Source organism: Arachis duranensis, chromosome 6 (genome assembly GCF_000817695.3).
Source record: "Arachis duranensis cultivar V14167 chromosome 6, aradu.V14167.gnm2.J7QH, whole genome shotgun sequence".
NCBI classification, from domain to species: domain Eukaryota; kingdom Viridiplantae; phylum Streptophyta; class Magnoliopsida; order Fabales; family Fabaceae; genus Arachis; species Arachis duranensis.
This window is the reverse complement of record NC_029777.3, coordinates 105,933,642-105,950,601: the sequence shown is the minus strand read 5'-3', so window position 1 is coordinate 105,950,601 and position 16,960 is coordinate 105,933,642. Positions and strand designations below refer to the sequence as shown.

Here is a 16,960-nt window from a genome sequence, read left to right as displayed (position 1 = left end):
ACCAAACACTAGTCCTTTCTTTTCTCTTCCCTTCTCTTCTCTTAGTCATATCTCTCCCTCATCATCAGTGATTATTTTTCTCTTCTCCCTTGTTAGCAATTCCATTAACCGATCAAATATAACAATGGCGGGTGGAGTCATTGGAAAGGGGTCCGGCAATGGGAAGCAATATCCGGGAAAACTCACTTTCCGGGTTTTTGTGACGTGCATGGTTGCTGCATTCGGAGGACTAATTTTTGGATATGATCTTGGCATCTCAGGTGGAGTTACATCCATGGATCCTTTTCTGAAGAAATTTTTCCCAGACGTGTATGCAAAGGAAATGAACATGAAGCCATCTGACAATCAGTATTGCAGGTTTGACAGTCAGGTTTTGACACTCTTTACATCCTCCCTGTATCTGGCTGCTTTGGTGGCATCACTCTGTGCGTCTTCCATCACTCGAATCTTTGGAAGGCGTCTTACCATGTTGTCCGGCGGAATTCTATTCCTTGTGGGTGCCGGTTTCAATGCCTTTGCTCAGAAAGTGTGGATGCTCATTGTTGGTCGCATGTTGCTTGGCTTCGGAATTGGATGTGCCAATCAGTCTGTTCCAATCTATGTGTCGGAGGTTGCTCCTTACAAATACAGAGGAGCCCTTAACATGATGTTCCAATTGGCCATCACCATTGGAATCTTTGTGGCCAATGTCCTCAACTATTTCTTCGCCAAGATGAAGAACGGTGAAGGCTGGCGCTACAGCTTGGGTTTCGCGGCTGTCCCCGCCGTCATGATCATCATCGGCGCAATCTTTCTCCCCGACTCGCCGAGCTCCTTGATCGAGCGTGGCAAAGATGAGAAAGCCAAGCAAGAGCTGATCAAGATTAGAGGAACCAGTGACGTGGACGAAGAGTTTAAGGACCTTGTTGAGGCGAGTGAATCGTCCATGGCAGTGAAACACCCATGGGCCACTCTGTTGAAGAGGCATTATAGGCCTCAGCTCGTGATGGCCATAGCCATTCCTTTCTTCCAGCAACTCACTGGCATGAACGTCATTACTTTCTATGCTCCTGTTTTGTTCAGAACCATTGGTTTTGGCAGCAACGCTTCTCTTATGTCTTCCATGATCACCGGTGCCTTTAATGCGCTTGCTACCTTTGTTTCGATCTTTACCGTTGACAAAGTTGGAAGGCGCAAGCTCTTTCTCGAAGGCGGTGCTCAGATGTTTATCTGTCAGATTGTAATAACCGCCGCGATAGCAAGTAAATTTGGAGTGGATGGAAACCCCGGAATCTTGCCAAAATGGTATGCGTTCCTTGTGGTGGGATTTATATGCATCTATGTCATGGGATTTGCATGGTCATGGGGTCCTCTTGGATGGTTGGTTCCTAGCGAGATATTTCCCCTTGAAGTCAGATCTGCAGCTCAGAGTATTAATGTGTCCGTCAATATGATTTTCACGTTTGCAATTGCTCAAGTATTCACCTCCATGCTCTGCCACATGAAATTTGGCCTCTTCATCTTCTTTGCTTTCTTTGTTTTGCTCATGAGCGGTTTTATTCATAAGTTTCTTCCCGAGACTAAAGGAGTTCCCATTGAAGAGATGTCTGTTGTGTGGCAAAACCATTCTTTTTGGAAGAAATTTGTCAAGTCCGCAAGCGAAGAAGCTAATGCCAAGGTGGATAACTCGTGTTGATTAACACAGTTTCGATTTTAATTAGGAACCAAAAGTGATTTAGATCTTATTGTTTTTTTTAAGTTTTTTTTTTGTCTATTTTAGTAAATAATTCACTTGTTATTCAGTTTTTGTTTAGAATTTGGTTTAGTCGAATACATTTTTTTCTGTTCTTCTTCAAATTTTAATAGTTTTACTTAATGAAATTATTAAATGTTCTTCTCACGCAATTTCATATCTTAATTTGTTGTTTACTTTTCAGTATTAACAAGAATCAATAACTAAAAAAATATAAATTTTTATATCTTAATTTGTTTGATGCTATTTTAAAAAATGTATGACATTATCTATATATGATGCAATATTACTAGTAGCTTGTTTGTTCAAAAACCACCATGAATGTTCAGAGGCTCTGGAATTGCATCTGAGAGACATTAACATGGTGAGTTAAGCCATTTATTTATGAAAGTTGGGTTTTGTTTCTAGTAATGGGGAGAGGAGTTCTGATGGATATATATGGTTACACGTGAATATGATTTATGATTGGACACTACAATGTTATAGCCAACGTCACTTACTGTGATACTAGCTTGAATTATAAATGTGATTTATGAAAGAGTTAGGTTATTTACAAGAACAAGATTGAGATTCGGTGTTGCTATTTGCTACTACTAGTATTTATCTTTGAGCCAGTTGGTTTACCGTTGTAGAAGTTCTTCAACTAAGGGAAACGGAAGAAGATCAAGATATACATTGTCAAGAAGAGAAGAATTTGCATTTGCATTTGTTTTGTTTGTAACTAGGTAAAGAAGAGAAGAATCTTCCAAAACAGACAATCTAATTTCAAGAATTCAATGTCAACAAACCAGCCAATCTAATTCATTCATATACTTGCTTTTATAACATTCACAAATACAAACAAATGCTCCTACTACAATTTAAAACACAACACTATAACTTGATCTGCATTTCCTTTTGCTTCCAAGAGTTTCTGTTCTGTATCCACTAGCTTTCTCACTTGTATATCTTTAGCTTCCTTGGCTTTCTCACTGGTGTGCTCAGTGAGGTTTGGATGTCTCGGAGTAGATGATAGTATATGTAGCAGATCTGTTCAGCAAAAGAGAGGAAATAAATTGAACCTATCAATGAACTAGTAGCAAATTCAAACAGCAATGGTAGATTTTGATTTTCAACTTTTCACCAGTTAATACATAGTTTAAAAGATGAAAAGTAACAGTTAAGAAGTCAAGCAAGTAAGTGAAATTCTATATCATCATTTAATTTTAATGAAAGGTAATATCAAATAAATTGAATGCTGCAGACATGCTTTATACAAATTAGAGAACTTCAATTCTAATCCAAAACAGCTTGAAGTTTGATTGTAGGATATCAGCAAAAGAGAATCAAAAGCATCATAGTTAAATAGAACACAAGTAAAAGAATACAAAAGCATAATAGTTAAATTGAGTTGATTAAATTCAAGTTCAGCTAACAAAATTGTAATGAAACAAAATTATCTTCTTTTAGCTCTCAGTGACATAATTGCAAATATCTGGCAGAGTGAAAGAATTGCAAGCAATAAGAATATCAACTGCAAGCAATTTTGGTTCTTGAAAAACAATGAAAAACAGCAAACACATGACTAGGTTATGTGCTCCAAAACTAAATCACCAATTCACCATCTAACCTTCATTTTCTCCCCTTAAATTTCAAACACCACAAACTCAAAAGCACTCACTGTGGAAAACAACTTTTCAACTTGTGACCTTATGCAAACTTAACAACGATGTTAACTACCTCAGATCAGTGTCATCATCAAATCATCAGAATTTTGGTGTCAAAAACATCGTAATCATCAACTTACATACCTTATTCGTAGGGTAGCCCCTGTTTCCAATATCAATTGCAACCAATTTGCTCTTATTGAGTATCCCCTGCAATCAACAGAAGAAAGTGAGAGAGAGCAAGAGAGAGACAGAGATCGAAAGTGTGAGAGAGAGAGAGACAGAGGAAGAGAGAGAGAACCGTATGCGAAACACTGGAGAAACGGTGGCAAAGCTTCGTCGTCAACGGCGAACTCGACGCCAAGCAAGAGAGTGACGCCGGCGAAATGGGGTGAACTGACGGGGAACACTGGGATTGAGAAAGGAGGAAGGAGAAACGGTTGTCTTGAGGATTGGGTGAGGTTTTTATTTTTGTTTTCTCTTTTAATGTAGGAATAATTCTGTCATTTTATTTATTTTAACCCTTGCATTTATTTTGATTTTTGAACCAAACCAAATAAAATATTGAAATATAATTAAGGCCTGTATATTTATATTAAATATAATATTAAAATTTAATTAAGTTTCAGTTTTTTAATTTTTGTCTTCTAATTTCAGTTTTTCAGTCTCAGTTTTTTTCTTAAACGCAGCTTAAATTTTTTTTGTATTTTAATAAATAATTCACTTGTTATTAAGTTTTGTTTATATTTTAGTTTAATTGAATATATTTTCTTTTGTTTTTTTTGCAAATTTTTATAATTTTACTTAATAAAATTATTAAATATTTTTGTTAAGTTACTTCATATATTAGTTTTATATTTTATTTTGTTGTTCTTTATTTTTTAACACTAATAAAAATAAATAATAAAAAAATACAAATTTTTAATTTTTACTTTTTAAAGTTTAAGACAATCCATTGTAGTTTTAAATTTAAATTTAATGAATTAATAAATTTAAGGAATTTTATCACAACAGCCATATTATTTTAGAATTTTTAGTTATTTAAAGTTTTATTTCTATTTGAATAAACAATTCGATTATTATTAAGTTTTGTTTAAATTTTTTGGTTTATTTTAATACATTTTATTATTTTTTGTATTTTTGTCCAATTTCTATAGTTTTATTTAGTGAATTATCAATTATTCTTGTTGCCTAATTTTTTTATCTTAGTTTTATATTTAACTAACGTATATTTTAGATCACATTTAATAGTATTATCTGCAAAAATTTTTAAATATTTTATTTAAATAAATGCACAATAAATATATTAAAATTTAAATTTGTCATCTTTTTAAATTAGTAATTTAATATTGTTCTTTAGAGTATATAAAAGGTGAACGCTAAAATAGTTAAATACGATCGATAAATTTCAATCTTATAAAAATAAATTTTTTCATAGCACCCTTATCATTTTAGAGTTTTTAGTTATTTAAGGTTGGTTTCGTTTTTATTTAAATAAACATTTCAGTTGTTATTCAATTTAGATTTTTTTTAGTTTAATTGAATACATTTTTTGCATTTTTGTCTAATTTTTATAATTTTATTTAGTGAATTATCAATTATTTTTATTACTTAACTTTTTATCTTAGTTTTAGATTTAACTAACGTGTATTTTAAATGACATATTAATATTATTATCTGCAAGAATATTAAAGCTTTTATTTAAATAAAGGACGAGAAATAATTAATTAAAAATAGAAGAAAAAATAATGAAAAAGAAGAAAAAAAAATAAAAGAAGAAAATGAAGAAAAAAAACGCATATATATTATTAGACTTATTTATATAAAATATGAGATATTCTTCGCATCTAAGATATTTTGGCATTTAAATTCATTTAAATAATTTTAGGTCACGCGCTTTTTTCGTTTTCTTCTTTTCTCACGCTCCTTCTCTTCTCCCTGCCCTTCTTCTTCTTCTCCTCACCCTCGTTTAGGCATGAAGCGTCTTTTTCTTTACCTTCTTTTTCGCGTTCCTCCTCCTCATTCTCTTCCTTCTTCCTCGCGTTCCTTATTCTTCACTTGTTTTCTCCGTCATTCTTTTGTTGTTGCTGCTGCTATATTTTTTGTCTGAGGAGTAAAAGTTTTAAATTGTGCAGAACAAAAATGAACCGAATATGTTATTATGGTGAAACAATTATATAGTAATTATCCATTATATAAATTCAAATTCGAGCAGCTTTATGCATAATGAACCGAACATGTACTCATAGTGAAACAATTGTATATTATTGAATGAACGAAACATAATCCATTATATAAAATCAAATTCAAATAGCTTTTTGAATGAACACCTATTTATGGTGAAACAATTGTATAGTATTGAATGAACGAAATATAATCCATTATATAAAATCAAATTCAAACAACTTTCTGGATAATGAACCGAACACGTACTAATGGTAAAACAATTGTATAGTACTGAATGAATGAAATATAATCCACTAAAATCAAATTTAAACAGATAATAAATCGAACACGTATTCATAGTGAAACAATTGTATAGTACTGAATGAACGAAATATAATCCACTATATAAAATTAAATTCAAACAGCTTTATGTATAATGAATCGAACACATACTCATGGTGAAACAATTTTATAGTACTGAATGAATGAAACATAATCCATTATATAAAATCAAATTCTAAATACCTCTGTCTACAATTTAGAGATTATCAATTCAATTCAGATTTAGAACACCTGCGTCCATTCAATTCAATTCAATTTAACAAATGCATTCCATTCAATTTGATTGAAAAAATAATCCATTAACAAAATGTTTGTGTTGTTAATGATGACAATAAAATATACTTAAATGTGTAGTATAATCTATAAAATATTTGGTCGTATAAAATTATTGTTACACTTAATGGATAATGGAGTTTAAAAAAAATAATATTAGTGGATTAATATGCACTTAAAAATACATTTAAGGTTTTATCACAACATTCGTATTATTTTAAAATTTTTAGTTATTTAAGGTTTTATTTTTATTTGAATAAACAATTCAATTATTATTAAATTTTGTTTAGATTTTTTGGTTGAATTGAATATATTTTATTATTTTTTTCATTTTTGTTCAATTTCTATAGTTTTATTTAGTGAATTATTAATTATTCTTATTTTCTAGTTTCTTATCTTAGTTTTATATTTAACTAAAGTATATTTTAGATCATATATTAATATTATTATCTGCAAAATTTTTAAAATTTTTTATTTAAATAAATGCACAATAAATATATTAAAATTTAAATTTGTCATCTTTTTTAAATTAGTAATTTTAATATTGTTATTTAGAGTATATGAAAATTGAGAAGTGAACGCTAGAGTAGTTAAATACAATCGATAAACTTAAATTTTATCATAAATAAAAATAAAATTTTCTTTTTTTTCTTAAGACTTATTTAATTATTTATTTAAAAAAATATAATTTACTCTTATTTATTAGATGAACGAAACTATAAAATAGAATAAAAATTTAAGTACGATTAATTTTATATAAAATTAATAATTAAAAATTATTAAATAATTTACTCATGTTAACTGAATTTTCACTAATCAAATAGTGAAAAAGCATGTTGCCATGTTCCCCTTGAATGTTGTGCTTCTCTCCTTATGACTTATGAGTCACCAACATTTCTACTTCTCCTGAGACTAAAACCGAAAGAGAGAGACAGAAAATGGCGAGGGGAAGCGAAAGTGTGGGTGAGGGCGTACCGAAAGAGATGAGCGAAGCACTGAGGCGCACGGTAGCCAGCCTGGAGAATCTGGAAGCAGAGCTGCCGAATATTCTGTCTCTCTCAAACCCTTTCATCCTCTCTAAAATGCCTCCTCTTCAACGCGCTCACTCTCTCTTAACCCTTGCCAACATCACTTCCACCCTTTTCTCATGTACTTTCGTCTTTTTCTTCATTTCTTCTTCCAAATTCCCAATTCACACACATGCTTAGGGCTTTTTGTTGTTTTGTTTCTGTGTAGTGAAGTTGAGATGCAAAGGGACTAATCCAGATTATCATCCCCTCAAATCTGAACTTGTAAGTTCCATTTCTCGCTTAACACTTCCTTGTAGGTTTCCACGGCCAAAGTATGTTAGTTAATCGTTAATGTTGTTGCTTTTGTCTCCGACTCTTACAGGACAGGTTAAAAGTTTACCAACGCAAACTGGAACCCTTTGGGGATGTAGGTCAAGGTACTCTACAATTTTAATTCTTTCTTGAGTTCAAGTTTCAGTTATCTGATCTTTAGAATTAATATTAGTCGATTTGGGTTTTTGTTTGCGAAGCTCTACCACCGCCTTCTTCTTTCTTGGATGAGCAGCCTTCTGTTGACCACTCCTTACGTGACCTCACTTCAGGTAAGTAATTGTAAGTTATATAACTCTGAACTTTAATGCATGAAAGTGTAAACCTCTAGGATAATAGTCCCCAACTATAGAGAAGAGACATATTTGTGCCATGCATTTTTTATGTACTTGGGACTCATCACTTCATCATCATAGGATGATACAGTGTGATGGCCAGTTAAAATGGGGATCACCCTCATCACAGTCCATCCTATGATCCGATGTGGTGAGGTAATGAATTTGAAGTGAGTAGTGGGAGCCACATTTTATGCTATTATGATGATAACATGTTGAGTTTCAAGTGAATACACAAAAATGAGTTATTTTATCGCAACTTTTTTTTAGAAAATTAACCCCACTGGGATTAATTATTTAATTTGGGGCAAATTGAATACAAAGTAAAATATTGAATACTTCAAAATGAATTTGCTTAAGTTGGGGTTTGATGACACAAGCTTACAATTACTAGAACTGAATAGAGTATTACTCAAATGGTTGGATGTATTTCATTTTGAATACGGTTATTTTATGCAGTACAAAGAAAAGAAATGGCTAACATGAGCATTGGGGAGGTACCAATGATGAGCAACTATCAGGAGCAGGCTGGTCAGAAGAGAAAGCATCCATCTTCTGAAGAACACCCTGTTCAAGTTGATGCTGAGGTGCACGTGAAGAAAGAACCACTTGAGGTTTTTGGTCATAACAATGGAAAAACTGAGGAACCAATAGTCATTGACATTTCAGATGATGACGAGTGATGATCATTTTGAGCTGCTTGTGCCGTTGTGCCTCCCTTATTTTTCAGAATCTGGGTAAGAGTTTCATTTGGTATTGTAAGTTACTTTACGAATTTGATGATGTCTTCCAAAACTGTCTTTTGGTACAATAACTGCATGATGATCCTGTAGGGTATTAAGACTTTATTCTGGTCTGAAAACATTTTTTACTACTATCATTATTTAGTAGCTCATGTCCAAGATTTGTCCAAGAATACTTTACTGAAGAGTTAATCAAAACTTCATTTGTTCATATACTGAATCTGATATAACCATAACTGTGACAAACAAAATATTTGAATAACTGAAAAAAGTTAAGGATTTGTAACTGCTTTCTTTGATTCCAAGTCAATCCAGTTGACTTAATCATTTCCAGAACTAAGATTCATCTTAGGCTCAAATTGAAGAATCTCGACTCAGAACTGAAGTATGCGGATTCTGGAGAAGTTTCTAGTTAGAGAATTGCTCTAGCCCGCAATAGACAACTCTAGCCTTGCTAACTTTATAACATGTATAAATGTTTAAGCTTTGTTGATTTGGTGTGATTGGTAAAATTACATTAACCTCCTCTGAGCCTCTGATGTTAAGGGACATTACACACATACCTCTTTATTTCTAAAAGTATTTACAGAACTCTTCTAAGATTTAAGTTTATCTGACATCTGGTAACTTTATATTTTTCTAAAATGGACACTGACCTCTCAAGTCTCACCAGATCTGGGTTTGTCATTGTCAACATATAATTCATGGGGTGCTATGTGTAATTTTACCTAAAATTCAAGGGAGGTTGGTGTACTTTATCATATTTCTAACTTATTATCTTTGAAAGTTTAGTGTATGCTTGGTGTTAAGGTTTGATTATACAATGTGCAATTATTCATTTATTTGTGATGTTAAATTCTTATGTTCTCAAAAAATTTCACTTAGGGTGGTTTGGTAAACCTTCTGTTTTTCAAAAGTAATGGCTTTTGTAGCAGTTATATTTGCTAAATCAAATAAAAGAGCCTTTAAAAATAAGTACAAACTACAACAATTGTGTTTTAGTAAAATTTGTTTTGTAAAGTTTAGAATGACTGTAATAGACATAAATATAAATATAATAACAAAAGAATAAATCTGAACACTTGTTAATATATAAGGTTATATTATCTTTTAATTTAAAAAACCCCAGTTAGTTTTGTAAAGTATCTTTATAGGAGTTTTCAAAAGCTAAAAGCATAAAGACATTATCATTTTGATTTGTCGAGCACAAAGTGAAGTGTGTATGTTTTTAAAAACTACAAACACTTCAACACTTCTCTGCTAAACTTTACCAAACCCACCCATAGTTCTGCGACTGGCTTACTGTAATAATTGAAGATTTATGAGAAAATTAAATTCTTATTTCATCTTTGAATTTTTCCATATGCTTTTTAACACTTTGATTTCGTTTTGCAGTATAACTGAATAAAATGGAGCTGCCTTCAAGAGAGAGAATTTAGTGTCATCCTTGCTGCTTTCCCATACTTTTTGGATGATTTTCTTAGCAGTGCTGGAGACGTTTATTTCAACTGATAAGCAGGGTGGATTATGTTTTGCAGTTGGCGACCATTTGCGTCCATCAACTGCTTGTATAGTTTTGTTTTGATCTCACTGGTTTCCTATATCATCCATGTTTATGTTCATGTTCATGTTTATGTTCTTTTCTAGTAACTTTTCCAGAAGTTATTTTAAGGTTCTTCAACTTGTAATCTTGGCCTTTGGAATTTTAGTATTTTTTTTTTCGTAATTGTTATTCAATGGATCGATCAACATTATGTAGAATGCAACCAAAGCTTTGGCTTCTACATCAACTAGTAATTACACTCCATATGTACCTTAAAATATGAAGTTATATCAAGTTTGAAGAAATTTCTTCGAATAGAAGAATGATCAATATGCAATATTTAGTAAAAATCAATATATTTTATAGGATATTTGAAAAGGCAAACATGATAATAATATATGAAAAAAATTAAATCTTTCAATTCCTTCCCTACAGAACTAATAATCTAATAATATCACATCAATGTGACAGATTTTCAATTAAACTACTGTATTGGATATAATTCAACCATTCATTGATTCACATTAGAAAACCCACATGGCAAAAACCCCAATAAGAGTCATAAGACTGCCGGACTCCAAAGCATTGGCACCACCACTTGAAGGAGCAACAGCAGGGGCAGGTGTATGATCATCTTCAAATCCTGAAGAAGGTGAAGGAGCAGGAGAAGGTGCATGTGTATGTGCCTGTGAAGGTGCAGGTGCACCCCTTGGAGTAATGACCACCACATGAAGCTTCTCACCTTGCTCACAGCTACCCTTTGCTCCACTTATGAAGTAGAATGGTCCAGGGTGGTCCAGCTCCACCCTAGTGTTGCCGCCATTGAACTTCTTGATTGGATTTGATGTGTTGCAATTCCCATAATCCTCTTTGTTCACTTCCAACACAGAGTCTTTCCCACCATCATATTTCCACACTGAATAAAGAAAAAACTTAAGGATTACTCATTCTCAACTTTACCATACTTTTTCATCATCAAATTTTATAATACACCAATTTCTATAATTGGTCACAAATAATCTTGTAAAGAAACTTAGATTTTGAAATAAAAAAGAAGAAGAGAATTACCAAGACGGTCTCCGACTTGAAACCTAGCCCTCTCAGCCCATTTGTTGAGGGAATCAGAGGGTGAAGATGGAACCTTCCATGCATCAACCTTGCCTCCAACCAAGATATCCTTAGCAGCATAAGATATTCCAAACACAACAAAAAGGACCAAAATACAAGTAGCTGAGGAAGCTCTCAAACAACCAGCCATTGTTTCAAAACAACAACAAAATATGCTGAGGATTTTTACTGATTATTGACGTGATATAATGGTACACAACCAACTGGTTTTAGCAATGTGCTGAGGTTATTTATATAGCGGTGGGTTTGGGTGATGAGATATTGCGATGAACTTAGAACTTAGAAGTAGCCGTTAAAAGGGTACATTGGGAATGGTACATGGTGTGGGGCCAGAGAGTTATGTTTCTCTTGTTGTTATTTGTTTGGCCTCAGAAATCAGAATTAACAAACGGTCAAAAAAACACCATGGATTGCTGCCTCTACGAATACTCATTAGTACAACATTGGATACTTAAATTTGTTATTTAAAATACCCAAAAAGAAATTGTTATTCAGATTTTCATTTTTTTGCAAAAATAAAAATGAAAGAAAAAGATAATGTCCATGATAGAAATACATTTTATTTTTTCCTATCTTAATATATTCTCTGGTTACAGTTTAAATTATGCACAAAGTTCTAAAAGAGAATTAAAATTATTTTGGTTTTAGATAAGTAAAAATAATTTTATAAATTATAAATAAATATTTAAATTGATCTCAAAAAATTTTTTAATTGAACAATTGTTTTTAACAAATATTTGTTATTTAAAAATCTTTAAAAATTAATTAATCCATATGTCATTTTAAAGGAGACTAATTTCAAATTAAGTACAAAAATAGTTTTTGAAATTGACCATTTACATCATAAACATCATCGAATTGAAAAAATGGTATCAAATTACCTCATGCCGTGAGTAACTTAGCACATTTTTTTTTATATTGAATAGCCAATACGACGTCATTTTGTTTTTGATATTAAATACTTGATGAAATGACATCATTTAGTCATAATAAGCTGTTTTGTGGTTTAAGGTTAATGACTATGTTTGCTCAAGCATTTAGAACTAAAACTAAAACATGTTTCATCTAGTCTCGTGTGAAAAGGTATGTATAAAATCACTCATAACGTGATAAGTGATAAGTAATTCGATAAAAAATGGGTAAGAATTAATATGGTGCAATTTTTTTAATTTTAATGACTTTTGTGATGTAATTGAAATATTATAAATTTTTTAATATAAACAATTAATCTAAAAACTACTTTAAAATTTAATTCTATTATTTATAATGATATTTTTTTACCTAATTATTTTATAATAAAATTTTTAGAGACTTATTATCCAACAAACCTATTAAAATTTTGATTAAAAATGAGAGACGAATCAAACTGTCTTATTTTAACATAGTTGGTAAAGATTCTCTACCTTTAAGGTTTTGTTTGGTTTAAAAAAAAGAAATAGAGAGGAATAAAATAGAAAAAAAAAAAAAGAAATGGAGTAAAATTTTATTTTCTTTAGATATGTTTTAATGAAAAGAAAATGAAGAAGAAAATAGTATATAATATTGTGAAAAGATAATTTTATCCTTATATATTTTAAAATATATTAAAAAATAGAGGATAATATTAAAAAACTAATACCAAATACATTTTTCTTTCATTTTCCATCTAATATTGAAGGGAAAAAAATTTTAACGAGTCCCACCTATTTTTTTACACTATTCATTTTTTTCTTTGACTTTTTCATTCAACTAAATAAAAAAAATAATTATTTTCTTTCTAATTTTTTTTCTCTCTTCTCTTTCTTCCCATTTTCAGCTCAACAAACACACCCTAAGAAAAGAGACGGATAACACACAATAGTTACAGAAGAGACGAATCAAACTGTCTTCGTCATCATACTCGTGCACTTCTTTGTCAATTTTTTTTCGGATCTTTTGGCTTTTCACTCCCCATGAAATTATCTCTTTCACATCATCATCAAAGGTTTTGTTTGCTCCGTTGACAAAAATTTTAAATTTTGGTGCGTCTAGGGCCAGTTTGGGTAACTAACTTAATTAAGCTCATTTTGATAAAATAACTTAAACATTAAATGACTCTGTTAAAAATAATTTATAAATAAGTTATTTTGTGTTTAGATTTTTAACTCTAAAAGTGTTTATTTTATAGAAATGTAATGAAAAGTAGAAGTATTATAAGAGAAGTCATTTTTTTAACTTCTCTATAAGCTCCAAAATAACTTCTTAGAAAGTTGCAATTTGATTTTGAAAATTACACCAGACATTAATACTACCACTTTTCATAAGTCAAAAATAAAAAAAAACTACTGATCGAGTTTCCAAACGGGGCCTAAATCCAACACTACTCTACTTTAGATTATTAACATCCATGAAGTGTCAATCATCACCTTGGCAAAGCTAAAGTTCCTTCCATCTATCCACTTTTATCATTGTTGCTCAAACTTCAGCCACTTTGTGACATTTTTCTTCATTTCATTCCATGCATGAATTGGCATACCAAAAATCTCAATCCATGCTGTCCGCATCTTATTTATTTTCTCTCTTCGGATCATAAAATAATTTGTCTGACGAAACTAATTTTTTAGGACTTTCAAAATAATTAAAACTTGTTATGATCAAAATATTTTATCTAAAATTTATTAGAGACTTATTTAGGTCTTCACTCTAAATTTATTCTTAATTTTTATATCTCTTATTTTATTTAATAGGGTTGAAAAAAAAGTCAATCAATGATGCTTAGCTTTTCTAATTACAAAAATTATTTAAAATCAAATTATATTTGAAAAGTAAACACTTATTAAAATTGAAGAGTCTTGCTCAACAATATCCTAAGTCACTCGTTAAATTTTTGAAAATGAAGTTGTTGTATTGAACGGATAAAACTTTCGTATTGCTATGATATTATCTCCCAAATAATGTCCACTTTTAATATTTGATAAATTATTAAATAAGTGTTTACATAGAAAAATTAAGTACTATAAGTAAGGATTTATTTATTTTATGTCCTAAAATTATATTTTTTGTGAACTCGTAACATGATTAGCAAAGAAAATATATAAAAAATGATATTATTAAAAATAAAAGTAATATTATCATTATTATTTTTTTAAAAATTTTTTATGTATTTAATATATTAAAATATAAATAAAAAAATTGTGCGGATTTATTAATGGACATGTATTTAAGATAGAATGGAGACGAGGAGATATGTGAATTATGAATGGTAAACGAAGAAATTGAAATTTGGCGATGCACTTATGGTAATCCGTTGTGCCGTACGGTCCATATGCTGGGAAATTGAAATTGTAGTCTTCTTTGTAGAAACTACAAATGGCGTTGATTATAATGTGCAAATGAATTTGATATTGGAAGGTCCAACATTGCTTTCTGTTCTTGTGCTGGTGTTGGTCTAAAATAATCCAAGTTGATAGTGAGCATATTGAAAATGTTCTTGTTTGGTCTCAATCGAAAAGATTCTCGAGTTCATTGAGAGAGGATCATCGATAAACAAGGTAGATTGATCGATGGTGCATGTTGAATACAAGGTTCCATATAAAGAGGCCAATATTTGAAACAGTTGAAGACGGTTACTCAATTATTAATGTAGTGGAACGGTTATTTTTTCTTGTATAGGAAGCAATGGAATTAGACTAGATGAAAAAAGTTTGTAAATAAACAAAATTTAAAAGAAATAGAGATTAAAATTTGTTCTCAGAAAAACACTTTTAATTTTATATTCTCAAAAATTTTTTGATCTTGTTTGAAATTTTTTTGTCTATGAACTCCTTCTACTAACTTTACATTTTTCTTTAATCTTCTTTGCAAATTTACTTTTTTTTTGTAAAGTCTTTTCTTTTTTTTATTTTTCTTTTACATTTAAACACTGTATTTAAATTTAAAGTCATTTGTTCATGTCAAAAGTATTTTATTAATTTGCAAGTCATTTGTTTTGTTATATTTGGTCTAGTTTAGTTTTTACTCATTTCTAGTCTTTTCCTTGTCATTTCAAAATTTTTGGTGTATAATTTAAAACTGATACTCATAAAGAGGAATATGTTTCACTTCTAAATTATTAGTTATTAGATATTAAACTAACTCAAATTTGTAACGTTGAGACTTAATGAGACTAACTGTATTTTTAACGTTGGAACAAATAACACCAATTGTGTAATTTACTAGGATAATTAGATCTACATGATTTGTACCACTGAATTTTGAGTGTAGAATTTTTGAACAAAATGAAGGGTTTATGTTTGTCTTGTCGTTCTGTGTTTTTGGTCTGATTTCGCAAGTTAGCCTCCAACTTCAAAAGTTTTTCCTCAAGTTTTCTTCTATATCGTACCTCCCTTCGCAAGTCTCTTTCAACCTCCCGTTGTCGCTTGTTCTCCTGTTCGAGTTGTTCCAACTGGCTATGATGAGCATGAACGAATTCCATGATCTTAGTTGGGTGTGGAAGTTTTTCGTTTTCAGGGAGATGTACATCTGAATGAATTTGCTGAGTTTCAGATGTTCCTTTTCCGTGTGGCTCACATGTTCCTTCAAGTCGTGGAGGTATCATTAGGGCTTGGTCATCATTGTGAGGTTCTAGTTCAGACTCAGATACAGTGTGTCTGTTTTTAAATTGCTCGTCCGCCATAGTAGAGTATAGACTTCCAAATTTCCGACAACGGAACCAATATTCTAAGAGTTAGTTGAAACTGGGTTGTTGTTGGGTCTGAACGTGAGGTCCAAACTCCTTTAAGGACAGTGTCTGACCTCCTTGTTGCTGAGGTGTTGCCGTTCGAGTTTCTTGTGAGGAGATGGGAGTGGTACCTAAAGAATTCTGATATTTAAGTTAGCAAAGATTTAAAGCAAGATTTGTGTAGATTGGGTTTAAGGTTTAAAGCAAAAAAGATAACTACTTTTAGAGTAGGTCCACTTTTAGTGATGGATAACCGTTTTCCTTTATTAGGGAAGTGGCTAAGATATCTCTTTGAAATGAATGAGAGATATCTTTGAATGTTAGTTATTCATTTAGATAAATAGGACTGATTTATTAGCATCACATCCAATCTCTATGAGGTCAAATAAGTGGCAGATGAGGTCAAATTTTTTTTTAATGAACCTTTATTTATTATAAACCTGACTCAATTTTATGTCAGAATATGAATAAATTTAAATTAAAATAAATTAAGTATTGAAATAATAAATTTTATATTAAATTTTAAATTAAATTTCAGCTAGGTACTAGCCTGTCCGTTTATGTGTTGGAATGGTAACCAATATTGAATGTCAGCTATTTCAGGATTTCAATAGTCTATAATTTCCTTATTATCCTTCTATTTTTCAATACTTTTGCTATATGGTGTGCCTCTCCTTTGTTACTTCTAACTTTTTATGTTAACATATGATAATAATAACTCTTCTTGAAGGCCTCATGACAATAACTTAAGAAAAAGTCTATAGTCGCGCATTTTTATTAAAAAAGTAAATAATTATATACTATTAAATATAATTTTATATTATTAAAAATATTAATAATAATTAATTGATAATTATAAATCATAAATTTTGTTTGCTCTAACACTTCTCATAAATTAATTTACACTGTTTCAACCCATCATGACTTTAACAATTGTCCATTTTAGCCTAATTTCCACGTGAAGATATCATGCCTATGCTAAATTCAGATCTTTAAACAAATTAATCAAACTTTAGAGGGATCATCCTTAAAAT

General features: G+C 30.7%; 3 protein-coding genes and 1 long non-coding RNA gene across 4 annotated transcripts; 2 read left to right on the top strand and 2 right to left on the bottom strand.

Annotated features, from left to right (window-relative positions):
* On the top strand, positions 1-1,675 carry LOC107495493 (sugar carrier protein C-like). The gene has a single exon (XM_016116640.3). It carries the CDS (start codon positions 125-127, stop codon positions 1,673-1,675), a length of 1,551 nt encoding a protein of 516 aa, XP_015972126.1. The 5' UTR covers positions 1-124.
* An 800-nt stretch (positions 1,676-2,475) lies between these two features.
* Positions 2,476-3,851, bottom strand: LOC107495518 (uncharacterized). The gene is made up of 3 exons (XR_001593491.3): positions 3,680-3,851; positions 3,523-3,588; positions 2,476-2,761 (listed from the first exon to the last, which is right to left on the bottom strand). It is a non-coding gene; the product is annotated as an uncharacterized LOC107495518 (long non-coding RNA).
* Positions 3,852-7,042: 3,191 nt separating this feature from the next.
* Positions 7,043-10,222, top strand: LOC107495643 (uncharacterized). The gene is made up of 6 exons (XM_052262734.1): positions 7,043-7,308; positions 7,396-7,451; positions 7,552-7,606; positions 7,700-7,771; positions 8,294-8,571; positions 9,973-10,222. The coding sequence occupies exons 1-5, from the start codon at positions 7,098-7,100 to the stop codon at positions 8,515-8,517; spliced, it is 618 nt and encodes a 205-aa protein (XP_052118694.1). The 5' UTR covers positions 7,043-7,097; the 3' UTR covers positions 8,518-8,571; positions 9,973-10,222.
* A 237-nt stretch (positions 10,223-10,459) lies between these two features.
* LOC107495656 (early nodulin-like protein 3) lies at positions 10,460-11,494 on the bottom strand. Its single transcript, XM_016116834.3, has 2 exons — positions 11,189-11,494; positions 10,460-11,036 (listed from the first exon to the last, which is right to left on the bottom strand). Exons 1-2 carry the CDS (start codon positions 11,376-11,378, stop codon positions 10,645-10,647), a joined length of 582 nt encoding a protein of 193 aa, XP_015972320.1. The 5' UTR covers positions 11,379-11,494; the 3' UTR covers positions 10,460-10,644.
* Positions 11,495-16,960: the final 5,466 nt, after the last annotated feature.

Bases quoted from the DNA above. Each gene is read 5' to 3' on its own strand.
- LOC107495656 (XM_016116834.3), bottom strand. From the start codon at position 11,378: ATGGCTGGTTGTTTGAGAGCTTCCTCAGCTACTTGTATTTTGGTCCTT. The intron at 11,037-11,188 runs GTAATTCTCTTC...TTCTTTATTCAG, and splicing joins TCAAGTCGGAGACCGTCTTG to TGTGGAAATATGATGGTGGG.
- LOC107495493 (XM_016116640.3), top strand. From the start codon at position 125: ATGGCGGGTGGAGTCATTGGAAAGGGGTCCGGCAATGGGAAGCAATAT.
- LOC107495643 (XM_052262734.1), top strand. From the start codon at position 7,098: ATGGCGAGGGGAAGCGAAAGTGTGGGTGAGGGCGTACCGAAAGAGATG. The intron at 7,309-7,395 runs GTACTTTCGTCT...GTTTCTGTGTAG, and splicing joins CACTTCCACCCTTTTCTCAT to TGAAGTTGAGATGCAAAGGG. The intron at 7,452-7,551 runs GTAAGTTCCATT...CGACTCTTACAG, and splicing joins ATCCCCTCAAATCTGAACTT to GACAGGTTAAAAGTTTACCA.